At 42.7% G+C, this 23,182-nt stretch overlaps 1 protein-coding gene across 1 annotated transcript in view; it reads right to left on the bottom strand.

The window, feature by feature from the left end:
• The window catches only part of SYT12 (synaptotagmin 12), a 70,528-nt gene that overhangs the window by 32,675 nt on the left and 14,671 nt on the right, over nt 1-23,182 (bottom strand). Inside the window, exons 2-4 of the mRNA XM_063118740.1 lie at nt 20,849-20,910; nt 18,858-19,051; nt 13,693-14,082 (exon numbers count right to left, since the gene is read on the bottom strand). Of these exons, the coding sequence (XP_062974810.1) occupies nt 13,693-14,082; nt 18,858-19,051; nt 20,849-20,882 (618 nt within the window). The 5' untranslated portion in view covers nt 20,883-20,910. The remainder of the gene's footprint in view (nt 1-13,692; nt 14,083-18,857; nt 19,052-20,848; nt 20,911-23,182) is intronic.

The raw sequence follows: 23,182 nt of genomic DNA, 5'->3' as shown, positions 1-23,182 counted from the left end.
GGATTCCAGCCTTAGTTTCAAAGAGAAAGAATAAAAGATGTGACCATCAGTAGCTTACTCAAAGAGGCTAGGAAGAAAAATAGCATGGATTTTAAGGTGCCATTTACTTCCCTATAGATTTGATGTGAAAATTGGTTTACTAGCTAAAATTGGAAATGGCTTTGTGGCTAACTGGCTGATTTTTTGTCCATTTTGTTTGGTACTGACCAATGTTGGAGGCAGGAAACTAAGTGGAATGGACCACAGGTGTGACTGAGCAGGGCAGATCCTATGTTGTATTATGGGTATTTACAGATGAAAGCTGTTTAATTATTCACTGCTACACACAGCCATGAAGCTCACAGGGAGACCAGGGACTAGGTACAAACTCCCAACCCAACCTACAGAGCTGTTACAAGAATAAAATTTAAAAAACACTATGTGTTATGCCCTGAGCTCCTTAGAGGAGAACTGAGTTAAAATGAGATAGATAAGAACATAAGACGAGCCATGCTGGATCAGACCAAGGGTCCATCTAGTCCAGGATTCTGTTAACACAGGGGCCAACCAGCTGTTGACCAGGAACCCATAAGCAGGACATGAGTGTAGCAACATCTCCTGCCCATGTTCCCCAGCAACTGGTTTACATAGGTGTACTGCCACTGATACTGGAGGTAGCATACAGTCATCATGACTAGTAGCCATTGATATCCTTTTCCTCCAAGAATTTGTCTAACCCCCATTTAAAGCCATCACTACATATTGTGGTAGTGAATTCCATAGTTTAACTATGTGCTGTATAAAGAAGGACTTCCTTTTATCTGTCCTGAATCTCCCATCAATCAGCTTCATGGGATGACCCCGGGTTTTAGTATTTTGAGAGAGGGAGAAAAATGTCTCCCTAGCCACATTCTCCACACCATGCCTAATTTTGTATACGTCTATCATTTCCCCTCTTAGCCTCCTTTTCCCAAGTTAAACAACCCCAGGTGTTGTAACCTTCCCTAATAGGGGAGATGCTGTTCTTTTCTGCCCTTTTCCCAACTCTATATTTTTAGGTGTGGTGGCCAGAACTATACAAACCATTCTCAGTGTAGCTGCACCATAGATTTATATAATGGCAATACAATATTGATATGATATTGACAGTTTTATTCTCAGTTCCTTTTCTAATAATGCCTAACATGGAGTTTGCCTTCTTTACAGTGGCTGCACACTGGGTTGATATTTCATCAAGCTGTCCACCACAATCCCAAGATCTCTTTCTTGGTCAGTCACCGATAGCTCAGATTATACTTGAAGTTGTGAATTTTTTGGCCCCAACATGCATCACTTTACACTTGCTTACATTAAACTACATTTGCCCTTTAGATGACATTTAGAGTGTAGAACATGTGGTCTACTCTTAAAATGGCCCAGTGCAGAACGGGGCTGGATTGTGAGCTTCCTCCCTCCCTCCCACTTTGTCTGAGTTAAACATGATGAATATCTGCACCACAGATAGACATGATTAATGGTACCCAGGGTTAGCTTTTAACCATGGCTTGATGCCAATCCACTTTGTAAATTCCTGATTAAAGCTAGCCTTGGCTAGCACCACATCAGCCATAACACTTTGCCATGGTTAATTAATGCTGAGATGGGAAGGCAAAGGGGAATTTATGAAGGAGAATCTTTTAACCCAAGCCCGTGGCCAGTCTCTTAAACATTGCAACAAAATCAGCAGTGTAATACCTGCATTAGAATGGAACGTGTGTAGGAAAAGCTCATGTCCGTGGATTGAGTGTAGCCCATCCTTGTCTACACGGCCTGGTGAAAATCAATGCACAAGAGGATGTGTTGCCATTACTACCAAGCATCTCTTCTTGCAGCCTTTATCAAAAGTAGAGAAGTCCGATCTCTGCAAAAAACTGCATCATCTTCAATGAAAGATGATCTACAAATGTTACTTATTTTCTTAAAAGACTGGAGAGCATTAAAGGAAAGAAACTAATGTGTCTTTATTACCTGTCACAGGACATGGGGGAGACAATAAATACTGGCAGTGAATTATAAATAGAGGTGATAAATAATAAATAACAGTAGCGTGTAAATCGAGAGAGAATAGTGTTTTTTTGAAAAGGAATTTCTTTCAACCAAAGCTACTTGCAAAGATACTTGTCAGATAATATTTTGTACTTGCTGGACTCTCTTGGAAACCCAGATTCTTTTCTGTACCTGAGGAGCATGTCTGACTGTTTCCCCCCACCCCACCCCACCTACACACACACATACACACACACACACACACACACACAGAGCTACACACAGCCTACCGAAAAGACAAGTCCCGGGAGAAATTATATTTATGGGTTTTCGCAGGGTATTGAGATTCCATTTTGGAGGAGTTATTGCAAGTGGGAGAGGCCTGTAACGGAAAATTACTGAAATGTCTACTGTGGACACACAAGAGTGGCATTAAAATGGGTATAATGATGTTGGTACTACCCACCCACCCCCAAATCTGAGTTGAACATTGCAAATGCAATCATCTTAAAACTCACACAATTTAGGAACAGCTTCCTTAACATTGCAGAAAATGCATGAAGCACTTTTGTTGCTCAACTCAAGCAAATTTAGAATTTTAGGAGGCAAGGAAACAAGCAATATAAAGTGGGGAATAAAACATGCACTGAATGTTTTCCTGGTTGATGTTTTATAAAAAGGTCAATATTGATATTAGATAATGGTCCACTTTAAATTTCCATATATCTTAATGAAGCAGCAAATCAAGATGAACAAGGGCCGGGGCTCATATTTATTTTGTTTCTCCTGGGAGACATGATTCTTCTCTCATGATTTTTCTAAATTTATGCATAACTAAGCACTTTACGGCCCCAAATTTTGTAAAATATGCTAACTATAGCTGTCATTTGCCCGAGATACAGAAACTGAAGCTGCAGTTTGGTGTATTTTGCCCTGTTTACAGAGATGTGGGGGAAGGGGGAAACCTGCTGAAATTTGGAAGATGAGCTGGCAAGAGAGCCAGTCTGCTGTAGACTCAGCAAATGAGATTCTCAGGAATCCAACCTCATTCAGGTCTGTGGCAGATTTTGCCAGCGTTCCCATCCTTATGTTTATCAAGAGCGGTGACCTCAGACGGAGTGCCACTTCAAGAAAAACAGTCTATTGTGGGGGATCATAGTCTCGTTTGCTTCAGTGCTGTTCTGGAGAGGCACAAGACTGTGACAACCCAATCTTATGCAGAGTTAGGCATTCCTAAACCTGTTGACATCCATGGGCTTTAGCATGCCTGACTCTACATAGGGTGAGGCTCTGGGTGCCCAGTTGTGGTGATAAGGGGAAGCGTTTCCAAATACTGTTCTAGAGTCAAAGGGCTTTTCTACATAAGGGATTTCTTGAGCACTTGTTATTTCCTACTCACGGCCATTTATGGGTTCTTTAGACAACATTGCGACCCTCCAGTTTCACTTCTGTTTGCAAACAACACTTTTGGTGACGGGTTTTTTTAGAGAAGGAGAAGTGCAGTAGTTAATTTTAAAAAGGAAAGAAAATGCCTTTTCCACTTGTGTATTTGCACTCTTCCACTAGTGCCATCTAGAGGTTATGTAGCGGAAAAACAGGAAAGGAAACACACTTTGCGTAGCGCTCGGATCTCAATCCTGTAACGAAACCAGAAGCAGATACACCGAATTAACAGCTATTAACAGCCTTGTGTTGAAAGGCTCTAAGAGTTTGTACTCTTTAAGGGTAGACTTCAGTTGTGAGCATGGATGTTTGAAAATGCAGCTGTAGGGAAGCTGGGCTCTTTCTTTATTGTATGGAGTATCAATAGAGGAGCCGTTGAACTGTAGGTCGAGCATTTGAGAAGCGGAAAGATTGGGAAAATTGCCATAGGAAGGAGTCAGGGCTGTCACCTGTGGCTGCAGGAGAGAGATGCCACAGTTTAAGGAAGGGGTTGTAACTCACTGGTAGATCAGCTTCTGGGCTCAGATGCTGCCATCCCCAGTTCAAACATCTCAGGCAGCAGGGCTGGGGAAGAGCCCCACACCTGAAGGTTCCAAGAGACCTCCTGCTGCTGCTACCAGCCAGAGGCTGGGCTAAATGGACTGATGTTCTTCGGACATAGTATAAGGGAGCTCCATATATTTATACAGCTATATTACAAGCTGTAAGCAGCTGCTTAGAATTTCTGGGAAGGATTGAGGAAACTGAGACAAGTCTGGGAGCAGCAGGGGCCAATGAGATAGAAGGAAGCAAAAGCTTTACATGGCTGCTTCAGAGGGAAAAGCCAGGCCAGCCTTCCACAGCCTAGGAGTCCCCAGATGTGTTGGACTACAACTCCCATCATTTCCTGGCCAACACAGCTGGAAGGTACTGGATTGTACAGAAACTGAAGAAAGACAACTGTAATATTATTATTTTCAGGAAGGAAAGAATGGAGGGGATATAAAATGCTTGATTCCCTGTTGCCCTCATGTCTATGTGGGTCTCCCATTGACAGCTGGTTGGTCACTGTATGAACAAAATGCTGGACTAGGTGGATCCTTGGTCTGAACCAGCATGGCCCATAGGGTGACCATATGGAAGGGAGGACAGGGCTCCTGTATCTTTAACAGTTGTATTGAAAAGGGAATTTCAGCAGGTCTCATTTGTATGCATGCAGCACCTGGTAAAATTCCCTGTTCATCATAACAGAAAGCTGCAGGAGCTATATTAGAGTGACCAGGTACAAAAAAGGGCAGGGCTCCTGCAGCTTTAACTGTTGTGATGAAGAGAGGCGCTTCATGCATACAAATGATACCTGCTGAAATTCCCTTTTCGATACAACTGTTAAAAATGCAGGAGCCCTGTCCTCCTTTCCATATGGTCACCCTAAGCATGGCCTTTCTTATGTTCTATGCATTTCAAGAGAAACTTGTTCTCAAGACCTACAAACTTTGCCAATAAACCCACGCAGTTAGGAACTAATGTGCTGTACACACTATTTTCATTTACTTCACTTTCATCTCCAGGGAGGGTCATCAAACAGGTTTTGCAGGGTTTTGAAGCACTACAAAATCCTGCAAATCTGTTCAGCCTGTGATTTCTGCCGGGGGAGGGTGTGGGATGAGCGGATGCACCATGTGCCTCGATAGCGCTAATGCACCATTTTCAGCTCTCAGGAAAACCTATGATCAGTCTTCAGCCTGGAAGTACGTTTAAAGCAAACCAGTCGGGATGTGGTGGTTTCTAACAGCTACTCAAAGATAATGACTAAAACGAGTCAAGAATAAAAGGACATGAGTCTCTCTCTCCCTCCCTCTCTCTCTTTTTCTCTCCCCCCCCATCCCTACATAGCTGCCTTCTTTTTTTACAGAAATCTGAGTCCCTTTGTGGCACTGAAAGTGAAGAGCTCTAAATGGGATCTAGAGAATGGAATATGCATTGAGAATGGGAAGCTTTTATAATCCCGAGAGGATGCAGAGATCAGTGGCAAAGGCAGAGGTCTGCAGCTGTCATCCAAGAAGAGTAGTCGACCCACTATTTTATTTGACAGTATAATCCTATGCATGTTTACTTGGAAGCAAGTCGCACTATGTCCAATGGGGTTCACTCCCTAGCCAGGGGTGGGCAATTTCAATGGGTGGGTGGGGCATATTACTATCCTCTCTGGAAGCCATTGCTAGACGGATCCCTCCCCGCCACTGGCAGAAGTGGCTGCGTGGTTGGATGTGCAACAAAATCGCTGTTTGGCAGGCTATGGAGTGCAATTCTGCTGAGAAACAAGGTGAGCATTACCTGTATACTTTGTCCCTCAGCAGAATCAGTGGGAATCCAGCGGTGTGCCCGACCTAGCACAGGGTGTGCGCGCGCACACACTCGCACACACACAGAGCCATAGCAGCCGCATATTGCCTACTCATTGCCCACCGCTTCCCTGGCAAGTGCATTTAAGACTTCAGCCTGAATTTTCATCCAATTTGCAAAGCTGCTTTCATTCGCTTGCTCATCAGCATGGAGGTAAGCCAGTCGGTTGCCACAGCCCAATAATAAACTAGACATCAAAGCACATGGCCTGCGAGCAAGAGCAAACATGAAATATGATTTTGCAATACATCTTTCAACAGTACAGTAAAACAAGCGGCCTCCTGTGGCCCCGGTAGAATTAGAAGCAGGGAAAAACAATCCTTTTTAAAAACAGTAACAGACCTATTTTTCAATCCTAGTAATTGGCCTTATGTTTTCCACATCTAGGCTCCTAAATGCTCTCTTCTTTTGCCAAGCTCATATCAACATGTCCAGAAATGTCATTTATCCACATTGCTCTCCATTCCATTTGCAGTTTTCAACAGGGTGACCAGGCCATAGTACTGGCAGCAATGAACGGCTGGAGGAACACGGGAGTTGGCACCAACGCCAGCCTTTTCCTCAGTGACTTACTGTTTGTGCATGTTGCAAATAATCTATAAAGCCACCAATAGGCAATAGGGGGCAGGGAAAATGGGAAACTTTTCAGATTTGCCAGAAATGACTTGGATACTAGTAAATAAACTCTACAAACCCACGTAAACAAAAAACTTTGTATCTTGTAAGAAAACTTGTAATGCCAAAGTAAGCAGTCTGTAAATTGCTCTGGTCCCTGGTCATCCGCTAGTGTTGCCAGAGCGCCATTTTGAGAACGGGGAGACAAATCTACTAGTGACTTTTCCACCTGGCTTGTTGCCACAGATTTGGCCCAAGACCTCCCAGTTGCTTACTCTTAGATTAAGCAATCAGATTTACACCTGAACAAGAGATTTACATCCACACAAGTGCAAAGAGCTTTTTTGCCTGCTTGTTTATGCAAAAGACTGTGCTGCAAGTGGTCTAATCATGAGAGCAGTTTATTGTCTGATAAGGATACATCTGGATCTCCTAGTGATAACTAATCGGCAGATTCATGTTGTAGTTAAAATAATTAACGTACCATTTTTGTGAATAACTGTGATACTAAACCATATCACATATGTTGAACATATGCCATAATATTCTTATTCCACAACTCATCACTCAAATATTGGGCGTGGGGATTGAATCACTGTTTGAAAATAATTTTGATCTATAGACTTACAAATCATTACAGTGGTAGAGGTTGCCAAATAATTAGAAAAACAACAACAGCCTTGTCTGCTTTTGCATCTTCAATATTAGCTTCATATGCAGGAATTAGGAGGAGGTTTTTACAACATGGCGGCACTAGTACCTGTTTAATTGCTGCAGATCAAGTATGTGTTAAAAGCAGAGCTACAAAGGCCAGTTCAGAAATTGGCAACCTTAGCTGTGACTGGGACTTTTGTGACAGTAGGACTACTACCATAGAAATGTTTGGTGAAACATTGAGAAGTGGATCCCCATATCCATGTTTCAGCTAATGGGGGACCCTAGCTCTGAAAATGTTGAAGAATACTGCACGTAACATTGTTTGCTTCACAATCGCCTGATACAATGCAGCTAAATGTGTTGCTAGCACTACACTGACTTCTAGTGATTACGATATAACACATTTAAGACCCAGACAAAGTGGTGGAGGGGAGGAGGAGGAGGAGGAGGAGGAGGAGGAGCGGTCCAGATGTTCCAATTCAAGCAAGATGCCTGTTTTAAAAGGATTCAATTATTCACTTGAGGAGGAAGAGAGGGCTAACTAAATTTGCACAATCAATATATGTTGTTCTCTTTCTATTCCGGAGCTCTGTATCTTAATCACAACAGAAGCCTTTTCTGTAGGATCCAAGTTTGGTGTTGAGGAATAAACCTAATGATAAAGCCAGGCTTCCTTTGACTGTTGTTTGGGATACCATCTGTTAATTGAACTTTAATGGGACCAATTAAATCCATTCTGTAGGCTGAAAAAGAGTTGGAGAGTTGAAGACAACTGTTTTTAAGTTACAAGAAAGCACATCCTGGAGTTGAGAATTAGATGAGACTTATTAACTGAAAACAGACCCTGGGAAGTTAATGAACCATGAATTCCATATCTCATCTAAAACAAACAAAAACAGAGACTTGGGTAGCCTTAGACATTGCACTGGGTGAATTACTTAAAATTGTTTCGTGAACCACCCAAGAAACCTGCATTATCGGTGGCTATATAAATACAGGTAACAAATAAATACATAAATAAAGTCAATCTAAGTAACCAAGAAAAAAACACTTGAATTAAATAATTCATTTAAAATCACATTTCAGGAATCTCCTAAACAAAAGTGCATACTAACTGTGTGACACAGCTATTTAAAACATGTTGATTTACAAAAAAACAGAAAAACCTTTATGCTGCCTAACATTTTAGCTACATAATTTCTTTAATGAATGTACAGCAAGATTTTCATTATTTTAGAAAATGGCAGATTCCTTCTTCTAGAACTATCTGATCATGCTGTATTAGTGTGATTATAAGATGCTGATTACGTGCACCAAGCATTTACACTGTATTTTTATTTCAAAGCATGTTTGTTTGTCTCTCTCTTTGGCTGAGTTCGGACATCACGATAACCCATGATGAGTTCATAAGCTCTTCACAGTAGCTTATTTTTGAAATAGTCCATGACCCCCCACCTGGCAAATGGAAGTTAACAGTCAGGAGGCAACTGCAAACTTCCAGCAAATGGGGAGGGGGTACACACACAGTGATGTAGGCAGAGATCTATTCCCCCTTGTGATTTCTGTCTCTGAACGCTCTCAAAAGCAAGGCGGAAAAAGAGATCCCTATGGGGAGCTGGGAAAGCACCCTGGTTCTTTGGTGAAAGCAAGGGTGCCAGGATGTGATAGGGTGGGTGGGTGGGTAGGAGGGGTGGCTGCATCCATTTCTACTCTTCCCCGCCCCGGCCCGGCACCCTTGCTTCCTCAGAAGAAAGGGGGCACAACTCAGAAGAAAAGGGGGTGGGTGTATGGGTCTTAGAGACCCACTTCCCAGCGGAATCCCCATTCATGCCAGGGTGGGGAGACAGACACCCACAGGGCACCCCCTTTTCTCCCCCACCCCACCCCTCCCAACCTACAAGAAAGCTTTTTCCTGCAAGTTTGTGATAACCAACACTTTATACTTCACCCAGAAACTAATTGGCAGCCAGTGAAGAGATTTTAAAACTGGTGTTTTAAAATACCAGTCAATGTCATCTCCACACTTGCACCCTGGCATGTTTGGGCAACATGCAAGGGTGCAGAGGTGGGGGGGGGGGAGAAGCCAGGGAAGGCATTTCCCCATGAGAGTAAATGGGAAACCCCATTTGGACACATGGAAAAAATTACAGGGAAGTATCGGCAAGGTTCCCAGTCCCTTTCTTGTGCAAAACCAAGAATGAGACCTAACTCGATTGCAATTGGAGCCAGGAAGAAGCTTGTGGGCAGAGGCTTGGGCGCACTGGCAAATGATGATGGCACCCTGCTGGGCAAGAGTGGCAGGGATTTCTGCTGCTCTTGCCTCATGACTCTCTAGGCAAGTGAAATAACCCATCATCACTGCCAGACTACACAATAACCCACAATGGCTTAAATAACCCATGGTCTGTAGAGTGGGCTATCAGAGTGGGTTAATTTGGTCAAATAAGTCATCATGGATTAAAAAAAATCCCACCAGACAACACTATAACCCACGATTGGTAAAATAAGCCACCATGGCTTATTTAACCCATAGTGGGTTATCGTGACATCCAAACCCAGTCTCAGTATGCTTACATTGAGCAAGACCATTTTCTTGCTAAATAAACACCTAAAAACTCTTAGTGAGTTCTGGGTGTTTTTTAGTGAGCTGAACAATGTGTTGTTGTTTTCCTGTGGGATGGGAAACAAAAATGTGTGTTGTTTGATTAACAGGCAGAATTACAGATATTCACCCTGTCAGGAATGACTGATAGAAATTGATCAGCGATAATCACCATTCTACTTTTGTTCTAATATTTGAATGGAGTTTTGTGATTACCTACTAAGTTGAAAAATAAAATAAAAAAGATGGATACAAATATTCATTAACTGAGGAACTAAATAAATCACAGTATTTACCTAGTTAGGAGCAATAAAATGGGAATACAAGATCAGCCAAGTGAGCTGAAGATATTATCTGAGTGAGATGCACAATAGCCTCTCATGGTGCCAGGATCTGGATCCCAGCACCTAAGGTAACTTGTTAGTCCCTGTCCCGCAAGATCAACTCCATAATAGACATCCTGGACAGTATTTATAATGATCGACCTCAAAATCAGACAGAGCCTTTAACACTTCATATTTATCTACCCTGACATTATGCCAACTGCTTGTTTAAAGATCTGTCACTATGAGGGCAGGGGGCAACTGCATGGATTAGAATTCCATGCAATTGTCTGAAGGACCCGTGTGATTGGGTCTTGTCATGCAGGGTCTATAGGGAGGTATTAGAATTTCATTCCGAGTAAAACAATCACTCAGAAATGCCCTCTTCACAAACCCCGAACACAAACATGAACAGGAGCACATATTCTCCAAAAGTATTTGCAAATTCCTGAACTTGTGTTTGCAAACTGGGCACTTTAAAAATGCACAATTTTAGTGTGGATTTTTAAAAGTGTGCATTTAAGATGCACGCTTTTAAAAATCCACATTTTCACATTTTAATCAATGGCAGGAAAGCATACATTTTGAAAAATGGGCACTTTTCTCATTCAAACAAACAGGGCAAGAAGTTGAACAGTTCTGAAGTAAAGTTCAGAGAATTTCAGCAAGCTAGAGAATCCCTAATTCTCCCATCCTTACTTTCAATGCTATGGCAGTGGTGTGGAGTAAATTGACAGGTAAGTAACTCCCACACTGGTGGTGCCACACTAAAGGCACCTAGCTGACAGAGAATGCTGGGATCATTTTCCCTCTAATGTATGCCTTAATACAATAGACCAAATCCAAGCATGGTCACACGCAATGTCCATGCAGCTCAAGACAGTAGCAGCCATGAAGGAGAAAACTGGAAGCATTTGCTCCAGCTTTTAACCTAATCAGAGTTTCTTGTTATGTCTAAATTTGGGGCAACTGTGGTTAGTTTAAACTATGGTTTGTTCAAACAAGCCATGATCTAACCATCCACCAACAAGAGTCTGCTTTGTTAGTCCTTAAAGTTCCATGAGACTCTGTAGTTTCTGGAGCAGCAGACTAACATGGCTCCCTCTCTGGATATAGGTACAAAAATTCAGCTACACTGCAGGCTGTCATATTTTTACATAGTGCTGGATCTAATTGCAAGCTACAGGGTTGTGTGGTGGATCCTGCCTAGGAATGAAGTGAGGGGAAAATTGACGAGCTGAGCCTTAGGTCAATGCCAGCGTTATAATTTGATCGTTCTGTGATCACACAGCTTCCGGCAACCTATGCCTATTCAGCAAATTCATCACGTTGATCAAAAAGGGCTTTCATTATCCCCTTCTTGAACTATGGGAAATATCTGGAGTCTTGCAAAGGTGGAGAAATCACTGGTGCAGCGTGATTTTCCTTATCCCAACTCAAAAGCAGCTTGGGCAGTCTTGCTCCTTTTGAGCGAAAAGCTTTGAGAGCATTCAGCCAGCTTGTATCAGCAAGATTTCATTCAAAACCCGGAGGTGTGATTACATAATGTTTGCTATTTCATTGAGCAGCAATTGCTTACAGACATTGGAAAGGTTAAATCCAAGGTTTTCTCTCTACCTCAATGCATCCAGTGACTGCCCAGGACTCTAGATGCCATCACAGATTGTAGCATGAATGTAGCTAAACCAATCCTGTGTCAGCTAATTTCAAAGAGAAACAATGACAAAGGGCTAATCTACACCTACAGGCCTTTCACAACAGAGGAGGGATGGTTACAATGGTTCCCTGCTTCTGCGATCGCTGTTCACGGGGCACACGCAAGGGAAGTTTCGTGCAATGACAGGAATGCTGTCCCCTGACAGCACTCCTGCATGTGAATTGGGAGAAGTGGGCAGGGCAAGGCCGATGAGGTGCTTATGGGGCTTTTTATGAACTGGAAGGGATGCTCACAAATGCAAAATCACAGCTGGTGCCAAAACATGCCAATAACCATTGAAAAATGTGCTGAAAATGGCAGGTGGGTCCACTCCCACAACCTCTGAAACCGCTGCACATGCCCCTGACTCCAGGTTGACTGTTTGCCAAGCCAGGAACCCGCGCCAAACAGCAACAACTTCACGAAGGGGGGCGGCAACACCAGCCTCAGACTTCAGGATTGTAGTGTCACAAAAGCAGTCAGCGATATTCCTGAATAATTTAGGGGTTGACCTGAGATCACAGCAGGATCAGCTGTGCGTCATGTGGCCTGGTAGGGATGACTTTGATATTATCCTGGAATAAACGGCTGGTGTAGACACGGCGAAACTCTAATATTGGAGGGCTGAAATAGCTGCTCTACTGATTGCATTGGATTTATGGACTTATTTGTTTTTATTTATAAAGCATATTAATTATGTTTATTTAAAGAATTCCCAAAGCAACGTACAACAAAAATAAATAAATAAATAAATAAACCACAGAGACCGCATGTAACCCTCACAAAACCCAAGTAAACAGAAGCTCAAGTTATCTGCACTTGACAAGCGTAAGAGCACCAGGAAGGGCAGAGCAGTTCCTCTGGAGGCCCATTTTTACTTTAGCTTTGTTCCAAATCTGAAACATTCCACAGAAAATGCCATGGAATGATGTTGAATTACAGAAAAGCTTAAAGACTGTTGTCAAAGAGTTCTATAAGAACATTAAAACCTAAAAAGAGCCATGCTGGATCAGATGAAGGATCCATCTAGTCCAGCATTCTGTCCATACAGTGGCCAACCAGCTGCCCACAGGAAACTTACAAGTAGGACATGAGTGCAAGAGCACCCTCCTGCTCGTGTTCTCCAGCAACTGGTGTACACAAGCATGCTCCCTTTGATACTGGGGGTAGCATATCACTTTCATGACTAGTAGCCAAGGATAGCCCTATGGTCCATTAATTTGTGCTCTGTGTGAGCACCCAGTCATAAGTGTAGATGTGCCTCAGTTCAACAATTATGAGAACTATTGAAAATAACCAGAGCATGAGGATAGAACTGAAGCAGAGAAAGAGCAGAGGTGGTTTGATATGCGCAGGGCCTCAGCTGGTTTTTACATTACCACAGCAGTATTGAACCTCTTTCAGCCTGAGGACCGAATGCAATTTCAGAGAAGCTCTTGGGGGCCGTATTCCAGTGGTGGGTGGAGCCGAAGGCAAAAGGGGCAGGGCCAAAAACAATGCTAGCACCATTTACCTTAAATCTCTTCCTGCCAGTAACGAAGCGTAAGGGGAGGCATTTTAACCTTTTGGAATGGAGAAAAACTGGGAAATCACCATAGGGAACTGGGGGTGGAGCCAGGGGAGGGGCATTGCCTTCTAAGGAACCTCGGAGGGCCAGATTAGCACCTGAGGTTCTGCACCTCCACATTACACAATTTCTACAATGCAAGTGGTCACAGCCAAGATGCGAAGAATCTCTGCTGTAAGGAACTTCAATCCAACTCGACATTAGAGATCGACTATCCTGGAGGCCAAAACAGAAAAAGAATCTACTTGCCCAGATCCTTCTACTCAATACAACTAAACCAGCAACTATACCACATAACCTCTCCAAAAATAAACACTGCTCACATGACTGGAAGTCCTGGTGAAGCACCAGCCTAAGCAATTACTAGCACCTGAACACAAGCAAAGGTGGTGGAGAAACTTACCCTAGAAATGCCAACGATTTGTTCATCTGGGAGCAAACTGATGCGCACAAAGCAGGATTCAAAGTTGACATCTTCCTTCTCCATGAGATCTTTCCCCTGCAGTAACGTGACATGCAAGGTATTGGAGTTCACATTGTACTCCATGTTGACCTCCACTTGCCCCACTGTGAACTCTTGGCCAAAGTTATTCCCAATGGAGGAGATGGAACTGAGAGAGTCAGTGGAGATCGATTTTTTCAGGGGTCCATAGGGAGCCAACTCAAGCTCTTTGTTCATCAGCTCCAGAGTGCCTAACTCATTAAAATTTTCAAAAGTGTCATCCATTTTCAGACTAGGTTTGCGCACAGGGGATGTCCTTTCCCCTGCCTTTCGGAAGTTGCTTGCAGCTCTCTACAGACAACAAGAAGAGAACAGAAAGCCAGTCAGAGTTCATGATTCACTTCAACTTCAAAATATTTACCACTGTGGGTTTTCTTATTTATGACATTTATATCCCGCCTTTCTGCCTAAAATGGCGGTCAAGCCAGCTCACAGTAATCAAATACAGATTAATTAAAATCTTAATTAAATACAGATTAATTTTAATTTTAATTAAAACATCACAAACATGAATCCACTAAAAAGCACAATTAAAAACACAGCATATAAATTTTATAAATTTCTTTTATAAGAAATAGCCCCCAACCAGTTAATCCCCAACCAACCCTGCTTGAAGCTTTTGTAGGCCATAATGTACAATTATCAATGAGCACAAAGAAAATGCTCAGAGCAAAGCTGATTGAAATATACCACACTTCATGGGGGTGGAAAACCAACAAGGGGAAATAGAAGGCAATTAAAACCCCAGTTAAAAGTGAGATCTTGTTGGTGTGGGCTACTAAATCAAGAATACTTGAAGCTAAGACATATGCCAGTTCAAGCATTATGACTGCTACTCAGAAGCAGCTAGAAATATTTTCTGCATGGTAGCAGGTCCATGAGCAGGAAAACAACTCCCTGTGTCAATTCCTATAGTTTGATTTAAAAAAAAGAAAAGTCATAATTGTAATTCGACTTTTCTTTTTTGTGAATGCATATGCTTTTCAAAGGGAGCGCCATAGGAACACAACAATACTAAAAGTAGAATAAATGTGCTCTAGGGTGAGCTTTTTCACAGGCAAAAATGTGCCCAGAGATGGTGCCCACCAGCCTCCTTGCCCCTCCTAATTTAGCCATTCCCACCATGGCAGCCATTTTGTAAATGAGGGGGGAAAAAACCACAGTGGCCATTTTGTGAGAATATGCACAACACTCTCTCAGCAGTCTAAAAGTGCCCGCTGAGCTAAAAGGCTTGGAAACTCCTGTTTTAAACTGTGAATGTAACTGTGGAGAGCCAATATCATGCGGCATGTATTCCTAGGATGCTGCCTTATAGGGAGCCAGTCAATTAGTTCATCTAGTGCAGTACACTGGCTGGCAGTAGCTTTCCAGGGTTTCCTAGCCCTATCTAGAGATGTGAAGGACTGAACCTGGAACCTTCAGCATGCAAAGCAAGTGCTCTGCTACTGAGTTTGACCCTTCCTAGTGTTTATTAATTGTGAAGTTTGATTATCAAAAAGTTTGCAATAATCTTCAACAACACTATTTTAATCAGTTATGCTAATAAGAGCTGCTGTCAAACGCACACAGTCACAGACACACCGAGAGAGAAATGATCTAGACTGTTTCTAACAAGGTGGCTAGAAGTATGGCTTTGAGCCATTAAGCCCTCATCCTCTGCGGGAATATATTAACTCTGACTGAGGATCAATAACCCAATTTATGCAGCCTTGAGTTTTCCTGTATTTGTTGGTGTTAATAGCCCTATTGAAGGCTTTAGAACTGCATCCAATTCCTGCTTGCCCACAACCCTTCTCCTGTCAGCGTTGTTTGCCTGCCTATGGAGGGGCTATCCAGATAAAAACATGTCAGGTATTCCTATTTATGAGGCAAATGAACAGAGGGTGAGAGAACAAAAATCTCCAAAGCGACATGAAGTCAGTAGCAAGTGTAGTCCATACAAATTTCATGTATCCATACCGGGAGGAGTTATGCAACCCAGCCATGTGGGACAAATGACCCTCATTGATTAAAGTGAATGGAAGGATTGTCACTAGTTTCCAATGAACTCCTTCTCCAAGAGAGCTTTACAGAACCTATTTGTTTGGATTGGATTTCACGAATAACTAAGACACCAGTCCCAACATCAGAGTCCAGTTTAATAAATGGACAAACAAGCCGAATCAGAATGAAGAGAATCAAGACTCTGATAGCAGGCAAGTCTAATTCTGAATCTTTTCCCCCACTAATCCTTGCCCACAGCATTACCATTACACAGTAACTCTGAGCTTCTCCACATTTAGCAAAAACCTTGCAACCTTACTGGGGCTGTCTTCCAGAGTCTTTGCTGGTTTAACCATCGGCAAAATACACACACTCCCTGCTTTGTTTTTGCCAGTTCCGTCTCATATGTTTCAATTATGCAAGCAGACGGCGCTATTTTATTGCATGATTTCAATTTGTTACAGCATTTGTGGGAGGGTGTTATAAAATGGTGGATTCCCACTTGAAAACAATGGGAGAGGCATCAGAGGTTAACAACATCATGAAAAGGACCCGCAAACTTCCATGAGTGACCAATCACACACATACAATAAATTATTCACGTGGAGAAGCTCTCACTGAGTATATGATTCATGCCTCTATTTGTCCCCCAAATCTCTTCTGAGCAAGAACTCTCAATGCTGTTATTTTTTAAGGCCCAGCATATCCTCCATAAGGACTGATGGTATTAGTGATCAGTGAGTGTGTTCATGAAGTTACACCCAACAGAAATCCACCTACACCCATCAATTCATTTCATAACAATGAGACACTGATGTGGCATGGCTACTTCATGTTTTTATTGCAAACTGCTTATGGGACTGTCAATTTCTGTGGTGTTTGAGTTTGGACAGGAGAGTGTTAATGGGGCCAGATGGGAAGGACTGGTTAAAACTGGTCAAGCCTGCTGGCCAGGTCTGAATATACCAAACTCCCCCAATCTGTTGTTCTCCAGATGTGCCATCCTAGAACTCCCATCATCCCCAGCCAGCATGGTCACTGACTGGGTTAATAGGAGGCATACTGCAACACATCTGAAGGGCATCAGGTAGGGGAAGGTTGACCCATACCTTCCTTTTGTTTGTCCAATAGATGCTCTCACAATAGCTAGGTAAAAGAAGATCCTAGATCATTCTGTTCTGAATGAGGGCATTCCTTTATCCCATCTACCCCAACCCATCTAGCCAATATAATCTAGGCCTGTTTGTATCTGCAAAAAGGAGCAAAATAACTGATTTGGAAGAGATGCAGAGAGAGAGAGACAAAAAGACAGAGACCTGGTTCACACTTAACATGAAGCCACCATGGGTAGATTTCCTTCTGGGACTTCTTGTTGCTGCATCCACTGCCATTCTCAATATTCAGAGTGCGCCATAGCTTCTTGTTAGGTCCTAACCTAGTGAGGGTGGGTTGTTGCGGTATTGGACAAGCCCATGGATTCTGGGTGGCTTGTCAACCAGCCCAACAACCCATTCTTGCCAGGTTCACACATAACAAGAAGCTATTGTGCTTCCTGCCATGCCCAAACATTCAAGATAGCCACCACAACCAACAGTCCCTCAGGGAAATTCACCCATGATGACTTCTTGTTACATGTGAACCGAGCCAGAGGGAGGAAGGTATTTTTGAGCTCTGAAAGACACCTTCTGGGGGTATCTGCAGTACTTTTCTCTGGGGATGTGATATAGGGCACTGGATGTATGGGTAGGTATGTTTAAGCTGTGCCCTATGCTCAATGTGTATACTTGTAAATAAACTGAAATGTTACAGAAACACGTTAGGTCTCCAGTCATCTCTCCCTCCAAAGAAAATAAAATCTGGCAAAGCGCTGCCCATCTGGAATGCCTGACAATTGGGGGAAGCATGACATGTGTAACAATATGAACCTTTCCTCCTAAATCTTCTGGGGAATCCCAGCTCAGTGTTCCACCAACTTTGGAGGCTATACCAACAGTTACAAAAAGCAGGGTCCTCCTAATCCTGGTGCTCTCCAGATGTTTTGGACTACAGCTCCCATAATCCTTAACCATTGCCCATGATGGCAAGGGCTTATGGGACTTATAGTCCAATACCTCTGGAGGCACCAGGCTGCCTCCCTGGCCTACTAGGCAGGATCTACACTACTGTTTTAAAGCACTTTATAAGAGTTTTGACAACTGTTGGGGCCCAGGAAACACTCCATATACAGTTGTCAAAACTGTAATAAAGCACTTTAAAGCAGTAGTGTAGATCCAGCCCTACTGTAACTTATATAGAATGAAAATAACTGCATATTCTTCCCATTTATCCCTGCCTCTTTTTCCCTGCCCTTCCTCTGTTGTCCCCCTTGTGTTGATTTATGGAGACTGTAAACCCTTTGGGGCAGAGATCTGTCCATTCATGTTTTTAACAACAACAACATTTCCCTATATGTCCTAAAGGTGTAATTTTATGCAGACTTAAACAGGAAAAAAAATCCTACAACTCCCAGCATCCCTCCAGCCAGCTGGCTGGAGTATGCTGGCAATTGCAGGACTTTAATTTTGCCCAAAGATGCATAGAATTGTACCTTAATTATCTGAACTTGGAATATAGAGGCTGAACTCAAGAAGGAGCTCTTGATCACATTTAGATATTTTTTAGTCACACAGAGAGGATGGATAGGGAAGAGAGTCATCAGATGGAGGGGATATCACATTGCCTTACCATTGCTTCCCCCCCCCCCCGCTTCTGTCCCAGAATGCTTCCTCTTTCTTTACACAGAGAAGAAAGAGGAAGTAATCAATGACCATTCAGTGGGCATTTTTATCTCGCTGCTTCTCCTGCACACAGCAGGAAACGGCAGCACATTTCGCTACAGCTGAGCAAAGTCAGGTTTTCTGACTCTTTTTTTACGATGGGAAAATGAGCAGAAGGGGCGGGATGCACGTGGGAGACAGACGGCAGCGTCAAAAGGGCCCATGAAAAATCGTGAGCGGGCAGTAACAAGTGTGTGATAAAATGCTTGTCTGATGATACTCTAAATGTGTTAAGGGATGGTTTCTCAGCAGTGCCTCCATCTTTACCTTTTGCTTGATCTGAGAATATGTCATCCCATACTTTTGTTCTAGGTATCTGTAGTCATAGTTTGGGAATGGAGATGGTGCAGGATAGCTGCCAGACTTCCAAAGCTTCCACAGGTTTACTCCAGCTATTCCCAGCAGAGCCAGCGCACCAGTAATGTAGATTCCTATTTCCCATCCAGGTGGATTTTTTATGACTGAAAGAAAACAGAATTCTGATGAGAGAAGCCAGCACCCATCACAGTATACTGAAATGTTACAGCTACAGTCTATAGCTATCAAGCAAAATTGCTGTTTGTGTGGTATTTCCTTTGATGGATTAGTGATGTTCGGATGAGGGCGAGATTGAGAATCCTAGGGCGGATCATCTTTAATTCTCCCACCCCTCTGCCATTGTAAACAGCATTTTTCTTCACTCAAAATTGCAACAAAATGATTTGAATCTACAACAACATTCATCACATTTTTATGTACAAAACTGAACTATAGCATTGTTGTACATTCAAATATTTAAGAAGAAATGTGGTCACTTAACATAACTGGATCTTTGCTGCTGAAATAACAACTCTCTCAGTGAGTTTACTGAACTTCTCAAATGTAAGAAAACGACAATAATATTTGTATCTCTTCTTTTGATATGAAAAAGCTTTTGTTAAAGAATTTCACATTCATTTCCTGTTCAATATTTATATTGATCTTTGAATACTACCACCAGATGTTTCTAAGGATCATTTTCCTTCTTTCAGCTTGGATGTCCCTGGCTTTTAAAATTGATCTATTTCCCCCCTTTACTGGTGAGTATTAAAATGTGTTTCTTTCTTCATGGTTTGGAGGGGGGAGGAATAAACTTTAGTATTTTGCCTACTTGTTTTTGAAATATTATGTTTTCATACTTATCCAAGCAGCTTGTTCACCAGACTGGCACTGCAGTCAACTTTTCAACAAAGATATATGGCCAAGATTTCAGCTTCATGCTATGGATTTCATACTGGCACGGAAAATTGCTTCTGCTTAATTATGATAAATGTGAGCATCTCATGAACAAACACCTAGAGAGTGATCTACAAGAGGTTGGCAATAAGAAAGTTCGTTGAACCAAAATAATACACAAGTTATTTGGCTATTGTACAACCAAGTCTCTTTTTGTATCCAGATATTCTTAGGACAGCTTCCTCGGATACTTTCTAGAAGATCTGGAGGCCCATAAACATATGGGCACACATGCACATGGGCATTCACTGCACCATTTCCCAACAGAGATATTCACTGGGAAAACCTCTAGAAAGCAGTTGGGAGAATGTAGCTCATTTCTAGGAAACAGATAGATCAACAGCCTGACTAAAAACAGGGCAGCCTTATGTGTTCAGATATTCTCCCTGCTCATCTCCTTACCACAGATCTTACTACATGGCTCACCCTGTGGGCTCCTGGTATATTTGATTGATCGATTGATTAACTGACTGAATTTCTATCCTGCCCTTCCTCACAAAGAGCCCAAGGTGGCTAACGACCTTCATATACACAATACCACACACACAAACACCATTAAAATCATTATGCTAAGACTGCAAATATATAGTAAAATACAATAAAACCTTCAGCAAAAGCAGAAAGATAAAGAGACAAGCACTTGCTTATACCCCTCAAAGGCTGCACAAATAGATGCATTTTCAACTGGTGCCTAAATGACAACTGCATGGGGGACAGCTGGATCTCTGCTAGGAGGGAGTCCTATGTCCAGGGTACTGACACTGACAAGGACCTGCCACATGTGGTAGCCTACCCACCCCGTGGCCACAAACATCAAGAGCTAAGTAGCCTCGGCACATTCTTAAAACCCAGGCTGGTCAGTAGTGGGGAAGGTGGTTCTTGGCCCCTTTGCCATTTAGGGCTTTGTACACTAGAACTAACACCTTTGTACGCTAGAACTAATTAACACCACCTAGGAGCTCACTCACAGCCGCTGTAGAGATTTCAGTGTTCGACATACTCACCACTGAGTCGGTGTCCAGCAATGTTACTGTCCATGGTGACTTTCCTGGGCGACAGCAATTGCCTAGAAGAAGATCATAACAGTTAATGTGTTGTGGTGCTCAAAATACAAATGTGTCCACAGTGCCAAAACAGTTGTAGGCCCTGGCATAGTGGAACACAAGAAGGGAGCATTAAGGTTTTAAGAGTACAAATAAAGGGTTGATTTTTCTTACTCTTCCCATGTGTTTTCTGCATTAACCCTTCCATTGTATTCTATTCTAATCCAAGAATCATTGGGTTAGATTCAGACTAAGCTAATCACACTTTAGACTCATTGAAAATAACGGGCCTTAAATTAGTCATTATTAACTTGCCCTGTTGATTTGAATCAGCATGAAGTATGACCAATTTACAGTGCAATCCTCTACAGGTCTACTCAGGAGTAAGCATCATGAGCTCAATGGAACTTATTTCCAGGTAGGCATGCATATAGGGATTGGAGCTTTAGTCATTCCAACCCATTGTGATTACTGAAACAAGCGGTAATTAATAGGGCTGCAACCTTGTTTCCCAGCCCAGGCCCTCTCCCTTTAGTGGTTGTGTGATGGGCAGAAACTGAACCAGTGCAGCTTTTCTCAACATGAAACGGAAAATGAATTTGTGTGCCATGCAGCTGTTACCTTTGGCAGGAAAAAAAAAGAGAGAGAAGAACTCTACTGGTTAACATTCCTTTCAAGAACCAATCTGCATTTTGAGAGCACCCTTTCAGGCCTGGCGCATATATGATCACCACTGTGGCACAGTTGCTACTGAATGTTCAGACCACAGGGGGTTTGCACAGTTAGCCTCATGTTAAACAGCTCCGTGCGGTTCAGGCTGATTCTAGCCAAACAGTGGAAGTCCTTGTGGGAGTGGGGAAAGGCTCACTGCCATGATTAGAATCAGATCTGCAAATATGGGGATCATAACACTGGTTTTCCCTACTGGGAAATGGAAACCAGACAAACAGGAAGAGTAAAACCTCCATGTGTACTTTTTCGTTTCTTGATTTTAATATGGGTACCAAGTTCCTTTGGTGGATGGAGCTGGGGACACGGTTTTGATCATCCCCAGTTTGTTTGCCGGGGGCAGAGCGAGGTGACGTAGCTGCCACACCATCAAGTTCCCAGTAGCAATTGTACCAGACACATAATACATCTTAGGCCTTGGAGCTAGCATTATCAAACGCTTTCAATAATCAATAGCAACCAGATGAGCTGGTAGACAAAACAAGTTTAAAATTCCAGCCGGTGTGCTAGTAACTTGTGTGAGTCAGGAGTCTGCCTTGGCTTTGGCAACTGCATGAGTCACCAGGATGCAGTGTTTTGTGGAAATGCTTTATTAAAACCTGCTTCTCAAATAGGTCATCCAGGATTAGAGGTCATTGATTGCTGGAACCTTGCAAAAGAACTACAGCATAACCTGCCAATGGCAGAGCTCTGATTTATCTTTCATTCTTGAAGGGTCTTTCTTTGTTTGCTGGAAAAGAATTACTACCTTGTTCCATTTCACATCCAGGTGATAAATCAATGAGGATTTGCCTGTGACTTGCCTGCTTGGCCTCTGTCCTTCCAAGCAATTCGTGACCCCCAGTGTTTTGCATCCAGGATCTCCATCAAGATTTGTCATCACAACTTCTAGTGGCAAGCTGTGGAAGCTAATGTATTGGGCCTGGGATGTCCTAAAGAATGGGATGTCCTAAAGACTCTTCTATCTCAGCAACTTTGGGTAAAGAGATTGGGTTGGATCCAGCAAAAGCTGTCCACAGATGGAAGAGCTCTTCAGTCAGTGAGAGGTTTTGGATCTAGTTAAGCTGTCCCACTGGCAGAATGGGGGAGGAGACAGTCTTCATCAATTCCCCGTCCTTCTGCAGTCCCCTGCAAAGATCACCTTCCCAACCCCTTTCTGCCAGCACGAGTGTTCTGAGAAGAACTTCAATTCAGGGTGCTCCAGCTGGTGGAATAAAGACTCTGGATTCCACCCTCTGCAGTTCTTTCATCAGAATCCTCAAATTCTCATGGACACTTTGTCAACCTTTCTGCATCTCAAGCCCCTCAAGAGAGCATCCACTGTTGACATGTTAAACATGTGATGGCTTTGCAGTTAAAAATAAACAAACACAATAAAACTTGCATATTTGATGGCAATTTTCTTTGAAAAAAACCAAGATAATTTTCAATAGTATTGATGCCTCTAGCTTTCAAAAGCTCACACAATTGTAGGGTGACCATATAGAAAAGAGGACAGTGCTCCTGTATCTTTAACAGTTGTATAGAAATGGGAATTTCAGCAGGTGTCATTTGTATGCATGCAGC

Source organism: Elgaria multicarinata, chromosome 2 (assembly GCF_023053635.1).
Source record: "Elgaria multicarinata webbii isolate HBS135686 ecotype San Diego chromosome 2, rElgMul1.1.pri, whole genome shotgun sequence".
Lineage (NCBI taxonomy): Eukaryota > Metazoa > Chordata > Lepidosauria > Squamata > Anguidae > Elgaria > Elgaria multicarinata.
Note: the sequence above shows the minus strand (reverse complement) of the source record. Positions and strands in the feature narration are given on the sequence as shown.